Source organism: Nematolebias whitei, chromosome 16 (genome assembly GCF_014905685.2).
Source record: "Nematolebias whitei isolate Nwh7 chromosome 16, NemWhi1, whole genome shotgun sequence".
NCBI classification, from domain to species: Eukaryota; Metazoa; Chordata; class Actinopteri; order Cyprinodontiformes; family Rivulidae; genus Nematolebias; species Nematolebias whitei.
In genome coordinates, this window is record NC_056513.1 from 73,641 (window position 1) to 94,576 (window position 20,936).

General features: G+C 42.1%; 2 protein-coding genes across 2 annotated transcripts in view; one reads left to right on the top strand and one right to left on the bottom strand.

Moving 5' to 3' along the window:
• rcor3 (REST corepressor 3) overlaps nt 1-12,106 on the bottom strand; it is a gene marked incomplete in the record, with an annotated part of 64,160 nt that extends 52,054 nt beyond the window's left edge. Inside the window, 2 exon segments of the mRNA XM_037690397.1 lie at nt 11,716-11,772; nt 11,867-12,106. Of these exon segments, the coding sequence (XP_037546325.1) occupies nt 11,716-11,772; nt 11,867-11,990 (181 nt within the window).
• Nucleotides 12,107-13,283: 1,177 nt separating this feature from the next.
• Nucleotides 13,284-20,936, top strand: part of LOC119422987 (potassium voltage-gated channel subfamily H member 1-like) — a 69,235-nt gene continuing 61,582 nt past the window's right edge. The window contains exon 1 of the mRNA XM_037690398.1: nt 13,284-13,373. Within this exon, the coding sequence (XP_037546326.1) occupies nt 13,301-13,373 (73 nt within the window). The 5' untranslated portion in view covers nt 13,284-13,300. The remainder of the gene's footprint in view (nt 13,374-20,936) is intronic.

Sequence of the window (20,936 nt, forward strand, 5' to 3'; positions counted from 1 at the left end):
CTGCAAGATTAATGGCGTGCTGAAACATGCTTAGGAACTTTATCTAAAAAAGTTAAATCTGGTTCTCTGGACATACAAAAAACAAAACAAAGCAAAACAAAAAAAAAATGTATAAACGTTTAGTCTTTCATCCGAAAGACTTCCTCAGTCTGAGGTGCTGTATTCAGCTCAGTCTTATAAATAGCACCTTCTCAGAGTGGATCAACCAGTTTTGCTGCCGACAACCAAAACCAGCTGCTCACATGGTCAAGAAGGACCATCAGCCTAACGATGGATCATTAGCACACTGATGGCTGTTTACTATTCAAAGAGTTTAAAGTTTTTTGAATGTCCAGTGGACCAGATTTAACTTTTTTAGATTTTTCTACCTGGATTATTGAGCATGCATCAGGATACTTGGGAACTTTAGTTCCACGGCGCATAATCCCTCGTTAATAAAATTTAATGAGTGAAAAAATAACTGAAACGGTACTGTAAAGAGATAATATGCGTCTGATATTATCCTTCATTTAAACGGATTCTTTCATTTTTCTGGACTAAGTCATATCGTGCTTTGTGGAGTAAATGTGGACAGAGACGTGGTTAAATTTCTGACTCACCAACAACAGTGGGTCGTTTATTTTAAACGATTTAAAACACATCACACATTTACATTAATTGGCAGATTGATTACGATTAACACAGCTTAATTAATGAGCTTTGCAATGAGAAATCATACGGCCATGATATCTCACTTGCAGCTTTTGAAACAGATATTTCTGAAGATATCTGGATTAATTACTGGCAAGATAGAAGTTTAAAGATGGGAAAATGAAAGAGTTTAAATGGAGAGAAAATGGATGAGGGAAAAGTGTGTTGATAACAAACGGCACCCTCCTTTCGACCCAGCTCCCATCGATACACTTCGGTAGTGGAAATCGACTCTTTACCTTGCAGAAGATATCTCAGCTTCGGTGTAGAGTTCTCTTTCAACGTTACCATTTCAGCGTCTCCGTAGGATAGCAGAGAAACGTCCGGAGTAGTGACGGTACTTCGTTCAACAGCACGCTCACCTCCCGGGTGGACTCACATGAGCTGTGAGCCCGTCAGAGTTCCACTTCAGAACTTTCGTTCGGTTCTGCTCCCAGAACTTTGGTTCATGTCTCAGAACTTTGAACTCACTGGAACTAGGAAGTGTCGACTTTTTAAAGAGTTCGCTTCCGGTCCCTTTTTGGGAAATCCTGATTGGTTGAAAGAACCAACAGGGGTGTGGTTTTAGTGACGTAAGAGGTTACTACAAGTCAGAAAAACAGTGAGATGTTTTTGGAACAGACAGAGAAATGTTTAGGCGAGATGACAGACCACAGGTGCCAGCTTCTTCTTATTTCTGTCTGATAGGTTTAAAAACATGACAGTTCGTTCTAATAACTTCTTTCTGACTTTTGACCGACATCACTCCTTCTCATTTCAGACAGAAGATCAAAAAATGCATGATTACTCTGTAACAGACATTAACTTGATTTCTACTTTGAATGAGGATTAAAAAATCATTAATACTGTTTCACAGTTGATTTAAAATGAGTAGTTCACTTCAACATTTAAAATGGTTTGAACTAAACACACTTTGATTATCAAGATATTGTAAAATAGTAATGATAATATAAAAGAGAGTGTTCTTTCAATTGATTAGTGCAGGACACACTTAGAAAGTCTCTGGATGAGCTTAATTTGTATTTCTGGACTCAAATCAATGAAATAACAGTTCCTGTCCCATGAAGGTCCTCAGGGTCAGGTTTTGACCTGAGGCTTAGTTCACTACAGTACGCATGTGGACCGAACCGAACATGCCGTACCGAAACGGTTCAATACACCCACATGTACTGTTACTCACCTACACTCTACGGTCCCCCTTTTTGAATAGGGGGACCACCACCCCAGTCTGCCAATCCAAGGGAACTGCCCACGATGTCCACGCAATATTGCAGAGTCGTGTACGCCAACACAACCCCACAACATCCAGAGCCTTAAGGAACTCCAGGCGAATCTCATCCACCCCTGGGGCCCTGCCACCGAGGAGCTTTTTAACGACCTTGGTGACCTCAGCACCAGAGATTGGAGAGCATGACCCAAAATCCCAAGGCTCTGCTTCCACAGTGGAAGAAGTGCCAGTGGGATTGAGAAGGTCTTCGAAGTATTCCGCCCACCGACCCACGACATCCCGAGTTGAGGTCAGCAGCACACCACCTCCACTATAAACGGTGTTGGTGGCATACCGCTTCCACCACCCCGAGACGCCGGATGGTGGAACAGAATCGCCTCGAAGCCGTACGGAAGTCATTCTCCATGGTCTCTCCAAACTCCTCCCACGCCCGAGTTTTTGCCTCAGCGACCACACGAGCCGCATGCTGCTTGGACTGCCAGTACCAACAGCTGCTTCCGAGGTCCAACAGGCCAAAAAGGCCCAATAGGAATCCTTCTTCAGCCTGACAACATCCCTCACCGATGGTGTCCATCACCGGGTTCGAGGATTACCGCCACGACAGGCACTGACAACCTTGCGGCCACAGCTCCGATAAGCCACCTCGACAATAGAGGCGCGGAACATGGCCCACTCGGACTCAATGTCCCCCATCTCACTGGGAACGTGTTCGAAGCTCTCCCGGAGGTGGGAGTTAAAGCTCCGTCTCACGGGAGACTCTGCCAGATCATTCCCAACAGACCCTCACAATACGTTAGAGTGTCCTCCACCACCATCGGAGCCAACTCGCCACCAGGTAGTGGTCAGTGGACAGCTCCGCCCCTCTCTTTACCCGAGTGTCCAAGAAATGCGGCCACAGATCATATGAGACGACAACAAAGTCAATCATCGAACTGCAGCCTAGGGTGTCCTGGTGTCAAAAGCACATATGGACACCCTTATGCTTGGACATGGTGTTCATTATGGACAATCCATGACGAGCACAGAAGTCCAATAACAGAAAACCACTCGGGTTCAGATCAGGGGGCTGTTCCTCCCAACCACACCCCTCCAGGTCTCAATGCCATTGCCCACGTGAGCAATGAAGTCCCCCAGTAGAAACAAGGGAGTCCCCAAGAGGCACACTCTCCAGTACCCCCTCGACGGACTTCAAAAAGGGTGGGTACTCTGAGCTGCTGTTTGGCACATAAGCACAAACAACAGTCAGAACCCATCCCCCCACACGTAGGCAGAGGGAAGCTACCCTCTCGTCCACCGGGGTTAACCCCAACACACAGGCACCAAGATTTGGGGCAACAAGTGTGTCCACTCCTGCTCGGCACCTCTCGCCAGGGGCAACTCCAGAGTAGAAGAGTGTATAACCCCCTCTCAAGGAAACTGGTTCCAGAGCCATGTGTTGAGGTGAGTCTGACAATTTCTAGCCGGAACCTCTCAACCTCACATACCAGCTCAGGCTCCTTCCCCGGACATGGGTCACCAGGGCCCCACTCTGGAGCCGGGCCTGGAGGTGGGGCACGCTGGCGAGTGCCTGGTGGCCAGTCTTTTACCCATGGAGCCCGGCCGGGTACAGCTCGAAGATGAGACATGGGTCCCCCTTCCCATGGGCTCACCCCCTGTGGGAGGGGCCAAAAGGGTTGGGTGCAATGTATGATGGGTGCTGGCCGAGAGCGGGGACCTTGGCAGTCTGATCCTCGGCTACAGAAGCTGGCTATTGGGACGTGGAATGTCACCTCTCTGGTGGGCGAGGGAGCATTGTTTCCATTGATTGTACTCATCATAAGGGGTCTTTAAGCTGAACTTATATAGTTTTTCATCCCCATGTCCATTACATCTGAAACGAGCCCAAAGTAAATTCTAATAAAATTTAATTTATATAACAAGTGGAGCATTAAGGCCAGCCATAATACTCTGCTTGTGAAAGTAAATCTGTTGGGCATCACTTTGACACTCAGACAATAATTCTGAGTGTCACAATGCCAGACAAGACAAGGGGGAAAAAAAAAAAATAGTTGACATTTTATTTTAACTTGTTAAAAAAAAAATTGTACGCATCTTTTATGATCGTCTATTGTTGTCATTGTTGTCCACTGTTGTCATCACGCTTTGTTAAAAATGCAGGTCTCTCTTGTAAATGAGTCCCCAAGGCTCAATGGAATTAACCTGTAGAAAATAAAGGTTGATTGAAAAAACAAAGTTGATAATATTGGCACGGTATCGAACGATATCCATTTTTAGGTATCGGGATCGGAAGTTAAAAAATGTGGATAGGTGCATCCCTAACTGGAGTTAGTAGGAGAGATCATATTTCCCCCGTTTTCGTTTCTCTCCATTGGCTCTAGGGCTGCAACTAACGATTATTTCAATAATCGATTCATCTGCTGATTTATTTTTCGATTAATCGGCAAAAAAAAAATAAAACAACGTTTTAATTTCCACCCTTTTATTCCAAAATTGTACAGTTGACTGACATAGCAATTCACACAAAAAACAGGATGCTATTTGACTATTCTGTTAGTAAAATATTGAATAATAAAAAATAAAAGTTAGTCAAATATCTTAAACAAAAATGTACACAAAAGTATATATAAATGTATCTTTATACCTGCACAATATTTAGCTACTTTGTAAAATGTGTCATTGAGGGGAGAGTGTAACCTGGATTAAAAGTGTGGATTATTGTAACCTGGATTAAAAGTGTGGATTATTGTAACCTGGATTAAAAGTGTGGATTATTGTAACCTGGATTAAAAGTGTGGATTATTGTAGTGAAGCCTTCGTCTTCAACCAGCGACAGAGGCCTCATGTCAGTGACGATCATGTTCAGGATGTTTCAGTGAAGACAGCTGCTGCTGTGGTGTCCATGATGTCTGTCCATCATGAAGGCTGTTGTTGTTTGTTGTTGTTTTCTGGAATGAGAGAGTAAATATGTATTATAGCATAATTTACAGAAACATGCCTTGTTTCACTTACAGTGTTAGGTTCAGGCAAAAGTAGCTAAAAGAGCAATTAAACACACACACACACACATAAAATACTAATTACACACAATTGAGTAGATGTAATAAATGACTTTAATTCCTGTTTAAATGCAATTCATCCTGCCATACCTGCAGTGTCTTCAGACTTTGCCAGCAAATTAAAAGTTGAAGCTTAATCATTAAATTATTATCTTTGTGTTAGATTTATTTATAAATCACATTTAAACACTGCTTGTACCAATTAAATTAAATAAAAAGTCACACACGTTCTCCATCACCGTCATTAATCAGAAAACAAAACAAACAAACAAACAAACAGCTTCATCTACCAGACAGACTGACGTTACGTTTTCTCTCTTGAAACAGAACAAAGTGTTAAATTGTAGACTCACCTGCAACACATGACGAGTTGTATCAGCTGCAGCTCCTTCCTCCTCCTCGTGACTCCGACATGTTTACGTTCATCTCCGTGGTTCTCTCGTGTCGTGTCGGCGATTTTCAAAGCGGCATGCTTCTCATTTTTTATCTTTGTGTAGTTCTCCCACATTTTGGAGGACTTGGGTCGAACAGTTTTCGCTGCGTTGGTCATTTGTAAAATTTACTTAAATTTCCTTTGAAAACAACACCTCTGCTTTGCTCCCCACTTGCTCTGTTCGACTCGCGCTGCAGTTTTTTTTTTCAAACTTTATTCAGTCAGTCAGCATTGACAATGAACTGCCCGTGAACAAAACGAAACGGCTCCGCAGCGCCGTGAAAGATGCATAATCGCACTACACAAGGAATCGATAACGAAATTCGTTGCCAACGCTTTTAATCATCGATTTTTATCGATTTTATCAATTCGTTGTTGCAGCCCTAATTGGCTCCCTGTCAAATTCAGAATAGAATTCAAAATCTTACTTCTAACCTACAAAGCTCTCAACAACCTAGCTCCATTTTATATTACAGATCTTATTGTTCCATATTTTCCAAACAGAGGACTTCACTCTCAGACTGCAGGTTTGCTTGTGGTTCCTAGAGTTTACAAAAAACAGAATGGGAGGCAGATCTTTCAGTTATCAGGCTCCTCTCTTGTGGAACCAACTTCCAATCTATGTCCGTGAGGCTGACACATTATCCAGTTTTAAAACTGGGATTAAGACTTTCCTTTTTGATAAATCCTATAGTTAGGGTCGGCTTGGGTTTCCTGAGCTGTCCCTTAGTTATGCTGCTATAGGTTTAGACTGCTGGAGGACAAACTGACCACACTTTTCACTCTGCTACTGTCTTTACTTACTTTGCTCAACCTGTTTTGTATTTGTAATTATTTTTTCTATCCTTAACGTGTTTTTTTTGTCTTTCAGGTACATCTGGACCTACCATTCTATGTTCATCTGTCTCTCCTTCCTGTCCTCTCAAACCAGCCGGTCAAAGCAGATGGCCACTTGTCCTGAGCTGGTTCTGCTGAAGGTTTCTTCCTGTTAAAAGGGAGTTTTTCTTTCCACTGTTGCCACTGTGCTTGCTCAGGATGGGAGACTGCAACAAAGCCAAGATTCAACTTGTCTGCTGGCCTCCTTAGATAGCGAACTTTACTAATTGGCTTTTATGTATGTGAATGTTCCTGTAAAGTGCCCTGAGACAACTTTGTTGTGATTTGGCGCTATAGAAATAAACTGAATTGAATCATATCTCTATAGGGCTGTATACCGAACAGAGGTTCTTAAATGGCACCGACCGAACTGCGTCAGTCGGTGTATGGATTGAAACGTCACTCTTCTTTCGGTGTCAAGTTTCGGTATTGGCTGCAATGAGTCACGTGGTTTCAGCATGCCGGCAGGGAAAATGCAGACATATGACAGACTATGTGTTTACACCCAGAGCTGTAGAGCTGCCGTACCTAATCTATGTCTAATGTATGTCTATGGTGCTGTTGACGCCCACAAACGGGGTTCACGTGTGCAGCGCGTGTGTTGTCGAACGGCTTCAATTTATGAGTGGACAGTCGCTCCATGTTTTTCTGCGAGGAGAGAGGAGCACAACCTCCTCTCCTCCTCCTCCTCTCAGCATTCAATCAACCTTTATTTAGACAGGTAAATCCCATTGAGCCTCGAGGACTCATTTACAAGAGAGACCTGATTTCAACAAAGAAAGATGACAACATTGGACAACAGCAACAAAAATAAACAATTATAAAAAGTCATACTGCAGGGTTTGTTTGTTTTTTTTGTTTGTTTGTTTTTTACAAATAGGATGGCTAAAAGGAAAAGGTAACAAAAAACAAAAAAACAGCTAGATTCAAAGGCGAATATAGAAAACTAAAAACAGGAACATGTCTGCATTGGTCCCTGCCAGGAGTCCAACAGATTCTTAAAGCCACTTAGAGAGGTCAAGGTCGAGAGCTTCAGATCTTTTTGTAAGATATTCCAGGAAACAGGAGCGGAGTAGGAGAAGGCCCTTTTGCCTAGTTCAGTCCTCATTGAGGGAACACTGCAGGTAATGATGTCCTGAGAGCGCACGCTGTAGCTGCACTCACGCAGAGACATGTAGGAGGAGATGTATGAAGGCAGCAGACCAAGAAGTGATTTAAAGATGAAAATGTACCAGTGAGAGAGTCTGCATGAAGTTAATGATGTCCAGTTAACCAGTGAATACAGGGTGTAGTGGTGGGTACGATAATCACAGCCAGTTATGAATCTTAGTGCACCATGATAGACAGCATCCAACATCTGCAGGGTTCTTGTAGGAGCGTTCATGTAAATAATCAGTCAGAGTCAGAGATTCTTTATTGTCATTCGCACCTCATGTGGTACATGTGGTGGAGCGAAATTATGTACACATGTGAAATAATGTCACCGTAATCAATTGAGGGAAGGAAAGTCACAGCATTAAACAGCATTAAAGTCAGCCTGTGAGTGTTGAGGTTGATGCAGCACTACGGAATCCCACAGAAGCTCATCAGCATCATCCAACAGTTATATGAAGATTCATCCTGCCAGATCATCCATAACGGGAAGCTGACAAACCCCTTCACAGTGAAGACCGGAGTGAGGCAAGGCTGTATGCTGTCACCGACAATCTTCCTGATCGTCATGGACTGGATCATGAGGAGAGCAACAGAGGGCACCAACACCGGCATCCAGTGGACCTTCACCAAAAAATTGGAGGACCTGGACTTTGCGGACGACATCACCCTTCTGTCCCACACGCTACAGCATGCACAGTCCAAGCTCATTCGTCTCGCCGAGGAAGCAAACAAGACCGGCCTGAAGATTAACACCAGGAAAACAGAGGTGATGCGACTGAACAACAAGAAGAAAGAACCATTGCAGCTGCAGGGAGAAGACATCAAGGAAGCTGACCGCTTCGTTTACCTTGGAAGTGTGGTCAGCACAGACGGCGGCGCAGATGAAGATGTTAGGAGCCGGATCAACAAAGCAAGGCTCGCCTTCAACACTCTGCGACCCATCTGGAACTCCAAAGCCTTATCCCAGCGCAGCAAGATCCGCATCTTCAACACCAACGTGAAAGCAGTCCTACTGTATGGGTCCGAGACATGGCGAGTAACCAACACCATCACCAACAAGATCCAGACTTTCATAAACAAGTGTCTGAGACACATTCTCAACATCAGGTGGCCTGAGAAGATCTCCAACACAGAACTATGGGAAAAAACCAGCCAAAGCCCGGTCAGTGAAGCCATCAAAAAGAGAAAGTGGGGCTGGATAGGCCATACCTTGAGAAAGCCAGCAGAAAACATCACAAGGCAAGCCTTGGAATGGAACCCACAGGGAAAAAGGAAAGTGGGGAGACCAAAGCAGACGTGGAGAAGATCTGTTGAGAGTGAAGCGAAGGCCGCCGGAGTGACGTGGACCCAGCTGAAGAGAGCCGCCCAAAACAGAGTTTCGTTGGCGGGGTGTTGTTGCAGCCCTATGCTCCACCAGGAGTCTACAGGAATAGTAGTAGTAGTAGTAGTAGTAGTGAGTGTTGAAAGGCCTGATTCATTATTTCCACGACCGGACTCCTCTTCATCAAAAAACCAAAGATGGAGCTGTGTCTGGGATTTCAGCTGGTAAGTTTATGTTTGTTAACATTACTGCAGCTTAACATGTGCATCGCAGTGAGTTAAACTAGGATCTATGTAACACTAACTTTAAGATATTAGTGTGTAGCTTTATTTTATGGCTATCTATGTAGCTAGCTAAAACAGAAGCTAACTAAAGATTGACAGTAACAGATAAAGCTTAGCTTGTAAAAATGTGTTCATCCATCCGGTCAGCTGCTTAAACAGTTCACTAATGTTCACCGTTTATGTTCATGTTCTCCTCACAGGAGGTTCTGACCCTGATGTGAGGAGTACTAAAGAAAAGCGAGGTGGGGGACACAGGACAGTCACAAACTTTGTTGTTAAATGTTTGCTGCTTTTTCTACAGTGGAGGCTGCATGGTGGAGGTAAGTAAACTGTAAAGGATGTTGTTGACCAGTTAAACCTTTATCACCAAGCCTAGATAATAGTTTTTAATAATAACACAACCATGTTATTGTTGATGTTTTGTTCCAATGTCATTTAGGGAGATGATAAGAGCCCTAAACCACAGAGAAGGTTCAGGCAGAGACAAAGAGGTGCAGAAGTCTGCATCAACCCTAACCTCAGTGAATCCAGTGACCTGCTGGTGGAATGTGAGGGACACTATGTCAGTGCTATCAAACTGACAACCAGGTATCTGTGTGTGAAACAAGCATCATCCACACCCTCAGAGTGAACATTTTCTACTGCTGGAGACACCATCAGCCAGGAGTGGGCTAGTTTGTGTCCAGAGAAAACAGACATGTTGATGTTTCTGAAGAAAAACTGTTAAGTGAAAAGGTCCTCAGTGTGTAGCAGTGAGCATTAGACACTGACGTGTCACTGGTTTGAAACTGGTCTTTTGACCTGAAAATTATTTGTTTATTTTAATGTAAGAAAACTGCATGGAATAGAAAAGCATCCAAGTTAAAAAATAAAACTCACAATTTGTACTTTAATGTGTAGCATAATTTTATTCTTCTTAGAAGTAATATTAATTAATTAATTACAAAACTGGTACCGAAAAAAGAACCGTCCAGGAACCGACATCGAAGTGAAGGTACCGACACCGGTACCGATGTTTTAGAAAGGTACCCAGCCCCATCTCTCTCCAGTTTTAGCTTCCCTCCATTGGCTCCCTGTCAAATCCAGAATTGAATTCAAAATCTTACTTCTAACCTGCAAAGCTCTCAACATCCTAGCTCCACATCATATTCGAGATCTTGTTGTTCCATATTTTCCTAACAGAGCACTTCGCTCTGAGACTGCAGGTTTACTCGTGGTTCCTAGAGTTTCCAAAAACAGAATGTGAAGATCCTTCAGTTCTCAGGCTCCTCTCTTGTGGAACCAATTTCCAGTTTCTGTCCATGAGGCTGACACATTGTCCAGTTTTAAGACTGGGATTAAGACTTTCCTTTTTGATAAATGCTATAGTTAGTGTTGGCTTGTTATGCTGCTAGACTTAGACTACTAGAGGACAAATTGACCTCATTTCCTTAAACGAATTGTTAAAATTGAATAGTTTTCATTTGATACTATTTCTATCTTAACATGTGATTCTTGACCTGCCATTGTGCATCTATTCCTACCAAACCCAGCCGGTCAAAGCAGATGGCCGCTTATCCTGAGCCTGGTCTACACCTCCAGATGCAGGAAGAGGACCACCTGCATCATGAAGGACCCCACTCACCCAGCACACACACTTTTTGCCCCACTCCCCTCAGGAAGGAGGTTAAGGAGCATTAAGTGTAGAACCACTAGACTGAGGAACAGCTTCTACCCTGAGGCTGTTAGACTCATGAATCTCTAACTAGAATAATCACTGTGAAAAACCACATCATGTTGCTGCTGATCTGTTTCATGTTGCTGCTGATCTGTTTCAATGTTGATGTGTTCATGCGTGCACATCTGCTCACAGACTCATGTTCATGTTTGTGCTGATGTTCAATGTTTTATGTTATGAGTGCTTAGTGTATATTTAGTTGATGTTTTTCTTAGTTCATATCTTAGATGTTATTACTGTTTTTCTTAGACATTTTATTGTTGGATGTAACTGGGACCCCGTGTACATAATTTCGCTCCACCACATGTACCACATGAGGTGTGAATGACAATAAAGAATCTCTGACTCTGGTTCTGCTAAAGGTTTCTTCCTCATGAGGGAGTTTTTTCTTTCCACTGTCGCCTTTATGCTTGTTCAAGATGAGTGTTTTGTGATGGAGTTAAACTTAAAGCAGTCTGCCCCTCAGATAAATAATGTTAAATTATTATTTTTAAATATGAATGTTTCTGTTCAGTCCCTGAGATGACTTCTGTTGTTACTTGGCACAATATAAATAAACTGAATCGAACTGATTAATATTTGTAATTAATAATTCAGCACAATGTGTAGAAAATAGTAAATGTTCCAGGACAAGAAACTAACTAGCACTTATCCAGTTCTTCTGATCTGCTGATTGATGTATCTGCTGATCAGAATAATCCAGGTAGAAACGTCTAGTAAAGCTGACTTGACTTTGTTAGACTTTTCTATCTGGACTATTAATCAGCAGCATCACGAGAACTGGATAAGTCATCGTGTTACAAACTGTTAAAGTTAAGTTCCTGCGGTTTGTTTACTCTGTATAAACTCTTTCCAACAGTGAATAAAAGCAGATGTCAGTAAAAAAACAGAGCCTGAACCGAGCAGAGACCGAGGCTACCACCGCCCGACCTCTGAGGAACATGGACAACCTTACCCGGATCAAACTCGGGAATGTTTGCCTGGTAGTCGGCTCCAACTCGCATTCCCACATCTGGAAGACAGAGAAACCGGAAGGTATTTATCGGTGAATAAAAACCTTGCAAACGTCGACGGGGGGGCAAGAAGGAGGTGTTCGAGGCTACTACCGTGTTCGTCGTCGCTGCCGCTTTCGTCGGAAAAATGTCCGTTAGAGGCGTTGGACGGACTCTTGGTGCCGTTCGAGCGCCCTTTCCCTAAATACTCCGAGCCTTTATCCATCATGCCCGGCATCTCTGCAGGAACTGTGACCGTTATGGGGCGCTGGGTCTCGGTGTAAATGTTAGCGGGGACCGGACGGTTCGTGCTGCTCGGTGCTCTGACGCCGCAGCTGCGCCATGTCCTCGTCGCTTTTCGCTCCCTCCGCGCCGTCTGGAGACGCTCACTTCATGCCAAACAACAAACAAATTAACAATTATACCATCCTTTGTTATCCAACTGTGGCGAAATACATAAAAAAATTACACTGAGAGAATTTTTTTCCGCTCAAAGTTCAGAATGAGCTGGGACTAATTAAAGTAGCGGAGGGCTTTTAATGTAGGCTCAAGTGGCAGTGCGGCGGCTGGCCACTACTGTTAGATTCTTCCGCAAACAAACAAAACAATAAATACAAATTATTTAATACCAAAATAATACATTACAATTTACAAATATAAAATTAAACCAAACAAATAAATTATTCACCTTAAAAGCAACATCAAAATTTAAATAAATAAATTATAGCAAGTCGGGCAGCACGGTGGTGCAACTGGTAGAGCTGCTGCCTCTCAGCGAGCAGGTCCCTGGTTCAAACCCCAGTCCAGGGGCCTTTCTGGGTGGAGTTTGCATGTTCTCTCCGGGCATGCGTGGGTTTTCTCCGGGTGCTCCAGTTTCCTCCCACAGACCAAAAACATGCATGTTGGACTGACTGGTAACTCTAAACTGTCCCTAGGTGTGAGTGAGAGAGTGAATGGTTGTTTGTCTCGTTTGTCTCTATGTGTCCCTGTGATGGACTTGCGACCTGTCCAGGGTGTCCCCCGCCCCTCCCACAGTGATTGCTGGACATGGGCACCAGCGACGTGACCCAAAATGGAATAAGCGGGTAAAGGGATAATGGATGGATGGGAAGGATATACTTATCCACTTATGAGACCAGGATGATTGCTGTATCAAAATGTAGCTTCAAAATGCAAGTTTGAAAATATCCTATGCTTAAATCACAGATGCCTGATTAGATTTGATGTGCCACTCTTTGTCTATCATACAAACACACACACACACATGCGTACATGCACGCATACACAAATATGAGAGTGAAAATATAAATATAGTTGTGTGTTGTTCAGCAGGTTTTATCTGGGGTTATTCATTTCAGTCGCTCGGGTGATGTATTGTGTGCATAGTCACACGCACTCTCTCCCCTCAGTCAGAGCTCATGCTGCAGCCATCTGCTGACAACGCACGCTCTGACAGCACGAGCTCCTGCTCTGCCCCTTGGATGAGGCTCGCGCTTCCTGCAACATGTGAGGAGCACGGTGTTTGTGCACACGCTGCAGGACTGCAGGATGGCAGGAGGACGTCGGGGTCTCGTTGCCCCTCAGAACACATTCTTGGAGAACATTGTCCGTCGGTCCAACGGTAGGATGCGCTCTGCTCCGGTCCTGTCCGGTTCCATTTGGTTTGAATGTAAATGCTGCTGGTTCCGGTGAGCTTAGGGTTCTGCTTAATCGGTTTGGGCTCATTGAGAGACCTGCAGTTGAAGCTAATTCTAGAAAATCTACGCTCTTATTCTTTTGTTAATTTGTATTTATTTCCCAATTGTCCTTCAAAAAGGTTGTAGGAGGTGGAAAAGGTTCACTGTGGAAATTTGTCACCTGCATGTGATGAGTGGAAGCTGAAGCTCTGAAACATGCATCAGAAAGATGACAGTGTTTCAGAAGCCCTGAGTCAGAGCTTCATTAGTTTGAGTAACCAAAAGTTACTAGACATCTGAAGCTCCAAAACGCTGAAGCCAAGGCACTGCTTCAAAGGTTTGTAAGGAAGTGCATCATTGGCAGAACTCCTGCTGTATTTTGGTGGTAAATATGAGCTAAACTTAATGAACCAGCGAGTAATGAACATGGAGCCAGCCAGCATTATATGTTGTGTTTACCAGTTCAGCACTGCTACCGTTAGGGAAAAATAAAACCACAAGGTACAGTTTGAACTCACAACAGAAACTGGTCCATTCTAGACAGTCAGAATGGGATTGTGTTGCCAGTTACATGTTTTTATTTTTTTTATTTTTCTGTTTCACAAATGTCAAAAAGTCACAAACAAAATGGCATCATGTCATGGCACACGTGTGACCAAGTTTATTCTTCAAAATTATTTATTCCTTATATTTATTCCTTTATGCCTTATAATCTAGCCGTTTGTTACTTTTTTGCCATCTTATTTGTTTAAAAAAAATCTGTATGACTTTTTATAACTGTCCATTGTTGTCATCATTCTTTGTTGAAATCAGGTCTCTCTTGTAAATGAGTCCTCGAGGCTCAATGGGATTTACCTGTCTAAATAAAGGTTGAATGAATTCATCAAATAATTCGAATATTATTATTTCACCCACAATAAATACATACCATACCCGTATCATAACACTTTATTTATAAAGTACTTAAAACAGCAACAAAGCCAACCAAACTGCTGTACAGCAGAAACAAACAACAACTGGTGAGCCGTCAGTTGAATAGCACTGATATAGGTGATGGTCATAAAATTAGAATATCATGAAACAGTTGATTTATTTCAGTAATTTCATTAAAAAAGTGAAACTTGTATATTATATTCATTCATTACACGCAGACTGATATATTTCAGATGTTTATTTCTTTTAATGTTGATGTTTATAACTAACAACTAATGAAAACCCCAAATGCAGTATCAGAAAATTAAAATGTGAAAAGGTTCAACATTGAAGACACCTGGTGTCACACACTAATCAGCTAATTAACTCAAAACACTTGCAAGTCCTTTAAATTGTCTCTCAGTTTAGTTCTGTAGGCTGCACAATCATGGGGAAGACTGCTGACTTGACATTTGCCCAAAAGACGACCATTGACACCTTGCACAAGGAGGGCAAGACACAAAAGGTCATTGCTAAAGAGGCTGGCTGTTCACAGAGCTCTGTGTCCAAGCACATTAATAGAGAGGCGAAGGGAAGAAAATGATGTGGTAAAAAGAAGTGTACAAGCAATAGGGCTAAAGGCACCCTCGAGGGTATTCTGAAACGAAACCCATTTCAAAATGTGGGGAGGATTCACAAATAGTGGACAGCACCTGGTGTCAGTGCTTCAAGAACCACCACACACGGACATATGCAAGACATGGGTTTTAGCTGTCACAATCTTTGTCAAGCCACTCTTGACCAAGAGACAACATCAGAAGCATTTCACCTGGGCTAAAGACAAAAAGGACTGGACTGCTGCGGAGTGGTCCAAAATTATGTTCTCTGATGAAAGTAAATTTTGCATTTCCTTTGGAAATCAAGGTCCCAGAGTCTGGAGGAAGAGAAGAGAGGCACAGAATCCATGTTGCTTGAGGTCCAGTATCAAGTTTCCACAGTCAGTGTTTGGGGTGTCATGTCATCTGCTGGTGTTGGTCCACTGTGCTTTCTGTGGTCCAAGGTCAACGTAGCCATCTACCAGGAAGTTTTAGAGCACTTCATACTTCTTGCTGCTGACCAACTTTATGGAGATGCGGATTTCATTTTCCAACAGGACTTGGCACCTGCATGCTGTGCCAAAGCTACCAGTACCTGGTTTAAGGACCAGGGTATTCTGTTCTTAATTGGCCAGCAAACTCACCTGACCTTAACCCCATAGAAAAGCTATAAGGTAGTGTGAAGAGGAAGATGCAAAATGCCAGACCCAACAATTCAGAAGAGCTGAAGGCCACTATCAGAGTGATCTGGACTCTCATAACACCTGAGTAGTGCCAAAGACTGATCGACTCCATGCCACGTCGCATTGCTGCAGTAATCCAGGCAAAAGGAGCCCCAACTAAGTATTGAGAGCTGTACATGCTCATACTTTTCATGTTCATGCTTTTCAGTTTGACAACATTTTTAAAAAACATTTTTTATTTATTTTTATTTCGTTTCATTTATTTATTTCTATTGCACTTTACACAACCAAGGTGATGGTGACCAAAGTGCTTAACATAAACAGTATTTAACATGACATCAAGTTAAAAGCAAGAAAAACACAACAAAATAACAAAAAGAAAACCAGAAATTTCACCACATATTTAAGTACTAAAAGCCTGTTGGAATAAAAGAAAAAGCCTTAAGCTTCTATTTAAAAGGGCCAAGTTCATTAATCTGACGTAGATCAAGTGGGAGTTTATTCCAGAGTCGAGGTGCGGCCACAGACAAGGCACGATCACCCCAGCGTTTATATTTTGTCCTTGGAACAGAGAGCAGGAGCTGTCTGACCTCAGAAACCTGGAGTGGGTGCGGAAACTTAACAACTCAGTTATATAAGGAGGAGCGAGGCCATTCAGAGCTTTAAAAACAAATAAAAGTTTAAAATCTATTCTAAAACGGACAGGAAGCCAATGTAGTGAGAGTTAAACAGGTGTGATGTGGTCCCGTCTACGAGTATTGGTTAAAAGGCAAGCTGCTGCATTTTGAACAAGCTGGGTGTAGATCATTGATGACTGAGGTACATCAACATACAGAGTATTACAATGGTCAAGTCTAGAACTGATAAAAGCATGAACAGCCTTCTCCAAGTCGCAATGGTTCAAAAAGGGTTTGACCTTTTTAAAAAGACGTAATTCAATTCAATTCAGTTTATTTATATAGCGCCAAATCACATCAAAGTTGTCTCAGGGACTTTACAGAAACATTCACATACATAAAAGCCAATTAGTAAAGTTCTCTATCTAAGGAATCCAGCAGACAAGTTGAATCTTGGCTTCATTGCAGTCTCCCATCCTGAGCAAGCAAAGTGGCAACAGTGGAAAGAAAAACTCCCTTTTAAAAGGAAGAAACCTCCAGCAGAACCAGGCTCAGGACAAGCGGCCATCTGCTTTGACCAGCTGGTTGAGAGGAAAAATAAATCTCATCTCTAAACCCATCTCTGCCTGATGCCCTCAACAAGTTCTATGCATGCTTTGAAGACCCAAACAGACCACTCAGCATCAGACTCACCTTACCACCAGATGAAGAGCATCTCAGTGTAACCTCAGCAGAAGAAAGGAATACCTTTAGAAGGATTAATCCGCACAAGGCATCCGACACAGACAACATCCTCGGAAAAGTGTGAAAGAATGTGTGTGCTCTGCGAGATGCTGGCAGACATCTTTAACACCTCACTTACCCTGGAGACAGTTCCCACCTGCCTGAAGACTGCCACCATCATCCCAGTCCCAAAAACCTCAACAGTGACTGGTCTGAATGACTGTTGGCCAGTGGCCCTCACCCCGATTGTCGCTAAATGCTTAAAAAAACTAGTCATGAACCATCCAACAATTTTCAGTCAGGTCATCTAGACAGTTTTTTTTTTTCTGAAACGTTTCACCTTCCATCCGGTAGGCTTCATCAGTCAAGGAAACACAACACAAAACTGATTCTTCCCCCAAATAGCTTACTCAAAAGTGGAAAAAACCAGTTATGTTGGTGCTAAGATGGTGTTTTTGGCATGCCCCCTCCTCTGGAGCCGGCCTTCTTCCTCGTAGACAGTCATGTCAAACTGGTTCAAAACCATGGTGGCCATGACCCACATCAAAACAACCATCAACATCAACGAGGACCCTCATCAGTATGCATACCGCCAGAACCGATCAACAGAGGATACCATCTCCTCTGTGGTCCACACTGCACTCAACCACCTGGAGCAGAAAGACTCTTATGTCTGTATGCTCTTTGTGGACTTCACATCTGCCTTCAAACACCATGATTCCCCAAACCCTGATGGAAAAACTATTCACACTAGGACTAAGCCCCTCCATTTGCAACTGGGTACTAGAATTCTTAAATGGTCCACAGTCAGTGAGGATCCGCAACTTCTCCTCCACCATAACCCTCAGCACTGGCTCTCCTCATGTGTTTGAGCCCTCTCCCATTTACTCTGCTCACGTATGATTGTGCAGCTACCCATCCAGGCTGTCAGATTGTAAAGTTTGCAGATGATAGTGGTGGGATGCATCACAAACGATGAGTCCAGCTACAGGCAAGAGGTAGAACACCTGGAGAGCTGGTGCAAAGAGAATAACTTTCACATCAATGTAAAGAAGATAAAGGAGATGATTGTGGACTTCAGAAGGCGCAAACACACCTAAATCCCCTTGAACATAAGAGGATCTGCAGTGGAAGTGGTCTCCAGCTACAAGTACTTGGGTGTAAACATGAATGACAACCTCAGCTGGAGCAACAGTACTACTAGCCTGATGAAGAAAGTTCAGAGACTACTTCCTCAGGCGGCTGAGACGAGCTGGTCTGGGAAGCTCAGTCCTCACCTCCTTCTACAGGTGTGCAGTGGTAATAAATAATAATAATGAATTTAATTTGTAACGCACTTTTCATTAACAAAAATCTCAAAGTGCAGTGGAGCGCATCCTGTGCTCCAGCATCAATGTGTGGCATGGAGGCTGCACAGCTGCAGAAAGAAAAGTTTTGCAGAGAGTGATGAAGGCTGCACAGAAGATGTTGGAGTCAGTCTCCCCACCACAGACATCTACACCTCCAGATGCATGAAGAGGACCACATGCATCATCAAGGACCCCACTCACCCAGCACACATACTTTTTGCCCCGCTCCCCTCAGGAAGGAGGTTGAGGAGCATTAAGTGTAGAACCACTAGACTGAGGAACAGCTTCTACCCTGAAGCTGTTAGACTCATGAATCTCTAACCAGAATAACCACTGTGAAAAATCACATCTTGTTGCTGCTGATCTGTTTCAATGTTGCTGCTGATCTGTTTCATGTTGATGTGTTCATGCATGCTCATCTGCTCACACAGACTCATGCTCATGTTCGTGCTGCTGTTCAGTTCAACGTAATGTTTTTATGCTATTAGTGCTTAGGGAGAGTGGTGGCGTAGAGGTTAGAAAAGGTGAGCCTGTGATCGGAAGATCACCGGTTCAAGCCCTGGTACCAACATCAAAAATGTGGGTGGGGTAGGTGAAGCCCCCACATCTGCCCCCACCCTCATTCATCCCACTCTGGGCCCTTGACCAAGGACTTTAACCCCAACCATCTGCTCCTCTGGGAGTCTTAGATAGCAGCTCTCTGCTCCACACAGAGGGCTGTGGTATGCTCAGTGGTCTGTGGTTGCATCAGGAAGGGCATTCGGCATAAAAAATAACTGTCAAGTCTTTGTGTGACTTAGTTTGCTGTGGCGATCCCAACGCAGGGAGCAGCCGAAAGAAGAAAAGAGAAAAAAAGTGCTTAGTGTATTTTTAGTTGAAGTTTTTTTTCGTTCATATCTTAGATGTTATCATTGTTTTTCTTTTACATTTTTATTGTTGGATGTAACTGGGACCCTGTGTACATAATTTCGTCCCACCACATGTACCACATGTGGTGCGAATGACAATAAAGACTGACTCTGACTCTAAAAAAATCCTGACCGGACAACAGAGGTGTTATGTATGTCAAAGTGTAAATCCTTACTAAAGGTCACCCCAAGGTTTTTCACACAGTCACTGAAGTTAATATTCAAATTTCCCAGGTCGGTTGCATCTTTGTCACCAAGTAAAATCCATTCTTTTTTATTGTCTTTTAAAAACAGAAAGTTTTTGTTTAGCCAATGTTTGATTGAGAGATGCAGTCAGAGAGAAAGCATTGGATTACTGGATCCTGGCCCTAATGGTAAATTGATTTGCAAATCATCTGCATAAAAATGAAAGTTGACATTGTGGTGTCTTATAATAGATCCAACTGTCGACATGTACAAGGAGAAGAGCAGAGGGCCCAAAATGGAACCCTGGGACACCCCACACAGAAGAGGGGCTGTCGAGGAAGAGGAGCCATTGAGCAAGATAGAGAATGTTCTGTCAGATAAATAAGACGTTAACCACTTCAGAGCTGTGCCACGAATCCTAACAAAATCATGGATGCAACACAGAAGAACATAGTGGTCCACAGTGTCAGAGGCAGTTGTAAAGTCGAGAGGCATCAGAGCTACTGCGCACCCAGGATCAACAGCCTGAGCTATGTCTTTATGAACTCTCAGTAATGCAGATTCTGTGCTATGACAGGATCTAAAACCAGATTGAAATTGGTCCAGGATTGTGCTTTTCCCAAAAAAGGCTGCATTTTATAATTGGTCTTAAGTAATATTCTAATTTTCTGAGATACTGAATTTGGGGTTGTCATTAGTTTTCAGTTATAATAATCAACATTAAAATAAATAAACATTTCATCAGCCTGTGTGTAATGAATGAATATAACATGTGTCTAGTTAACCACTGTTTTTGTCTGTCCAAACAGGTCTCACTTGTAAATGAGTCTTCGAGGCTCAATGTGATTTATCTGTTTAAATAAAGGTTGAATGAAAAAAAACATATATGTTTCACTTTATGAATGGAATTATTAAAAAAAAAAAAAACTTTTTCATGAGATTCTAATTTTATGGCCAGGACCTATATATATATATATACATATATGAGCATATATATACAAATATACATATATATATATACATATATATATATATATATATATACATATATACATATACATATATACATATATACATATACATATATACATATATACATATATACATATATACATATATACATATATACATATACAAATATACATATATACATATATACATATACATATATACATATATATATACATATATACATATATACATATATACATACATATATACATATATACATATATACATACATATATACATATATACATATACATATATACATATATACATATACATATATACATATACATATATACATATACACATATACATATACATATATACATATACACATATACATATATACATATACACATATACATATATACATATATACATATACATATATACATATATACATATATACATATATACATACATACATACATATACATATATACATATACATATATACATATATACATACATATATACATATATACATACATATAAATATATACATATACATATATACATACATATA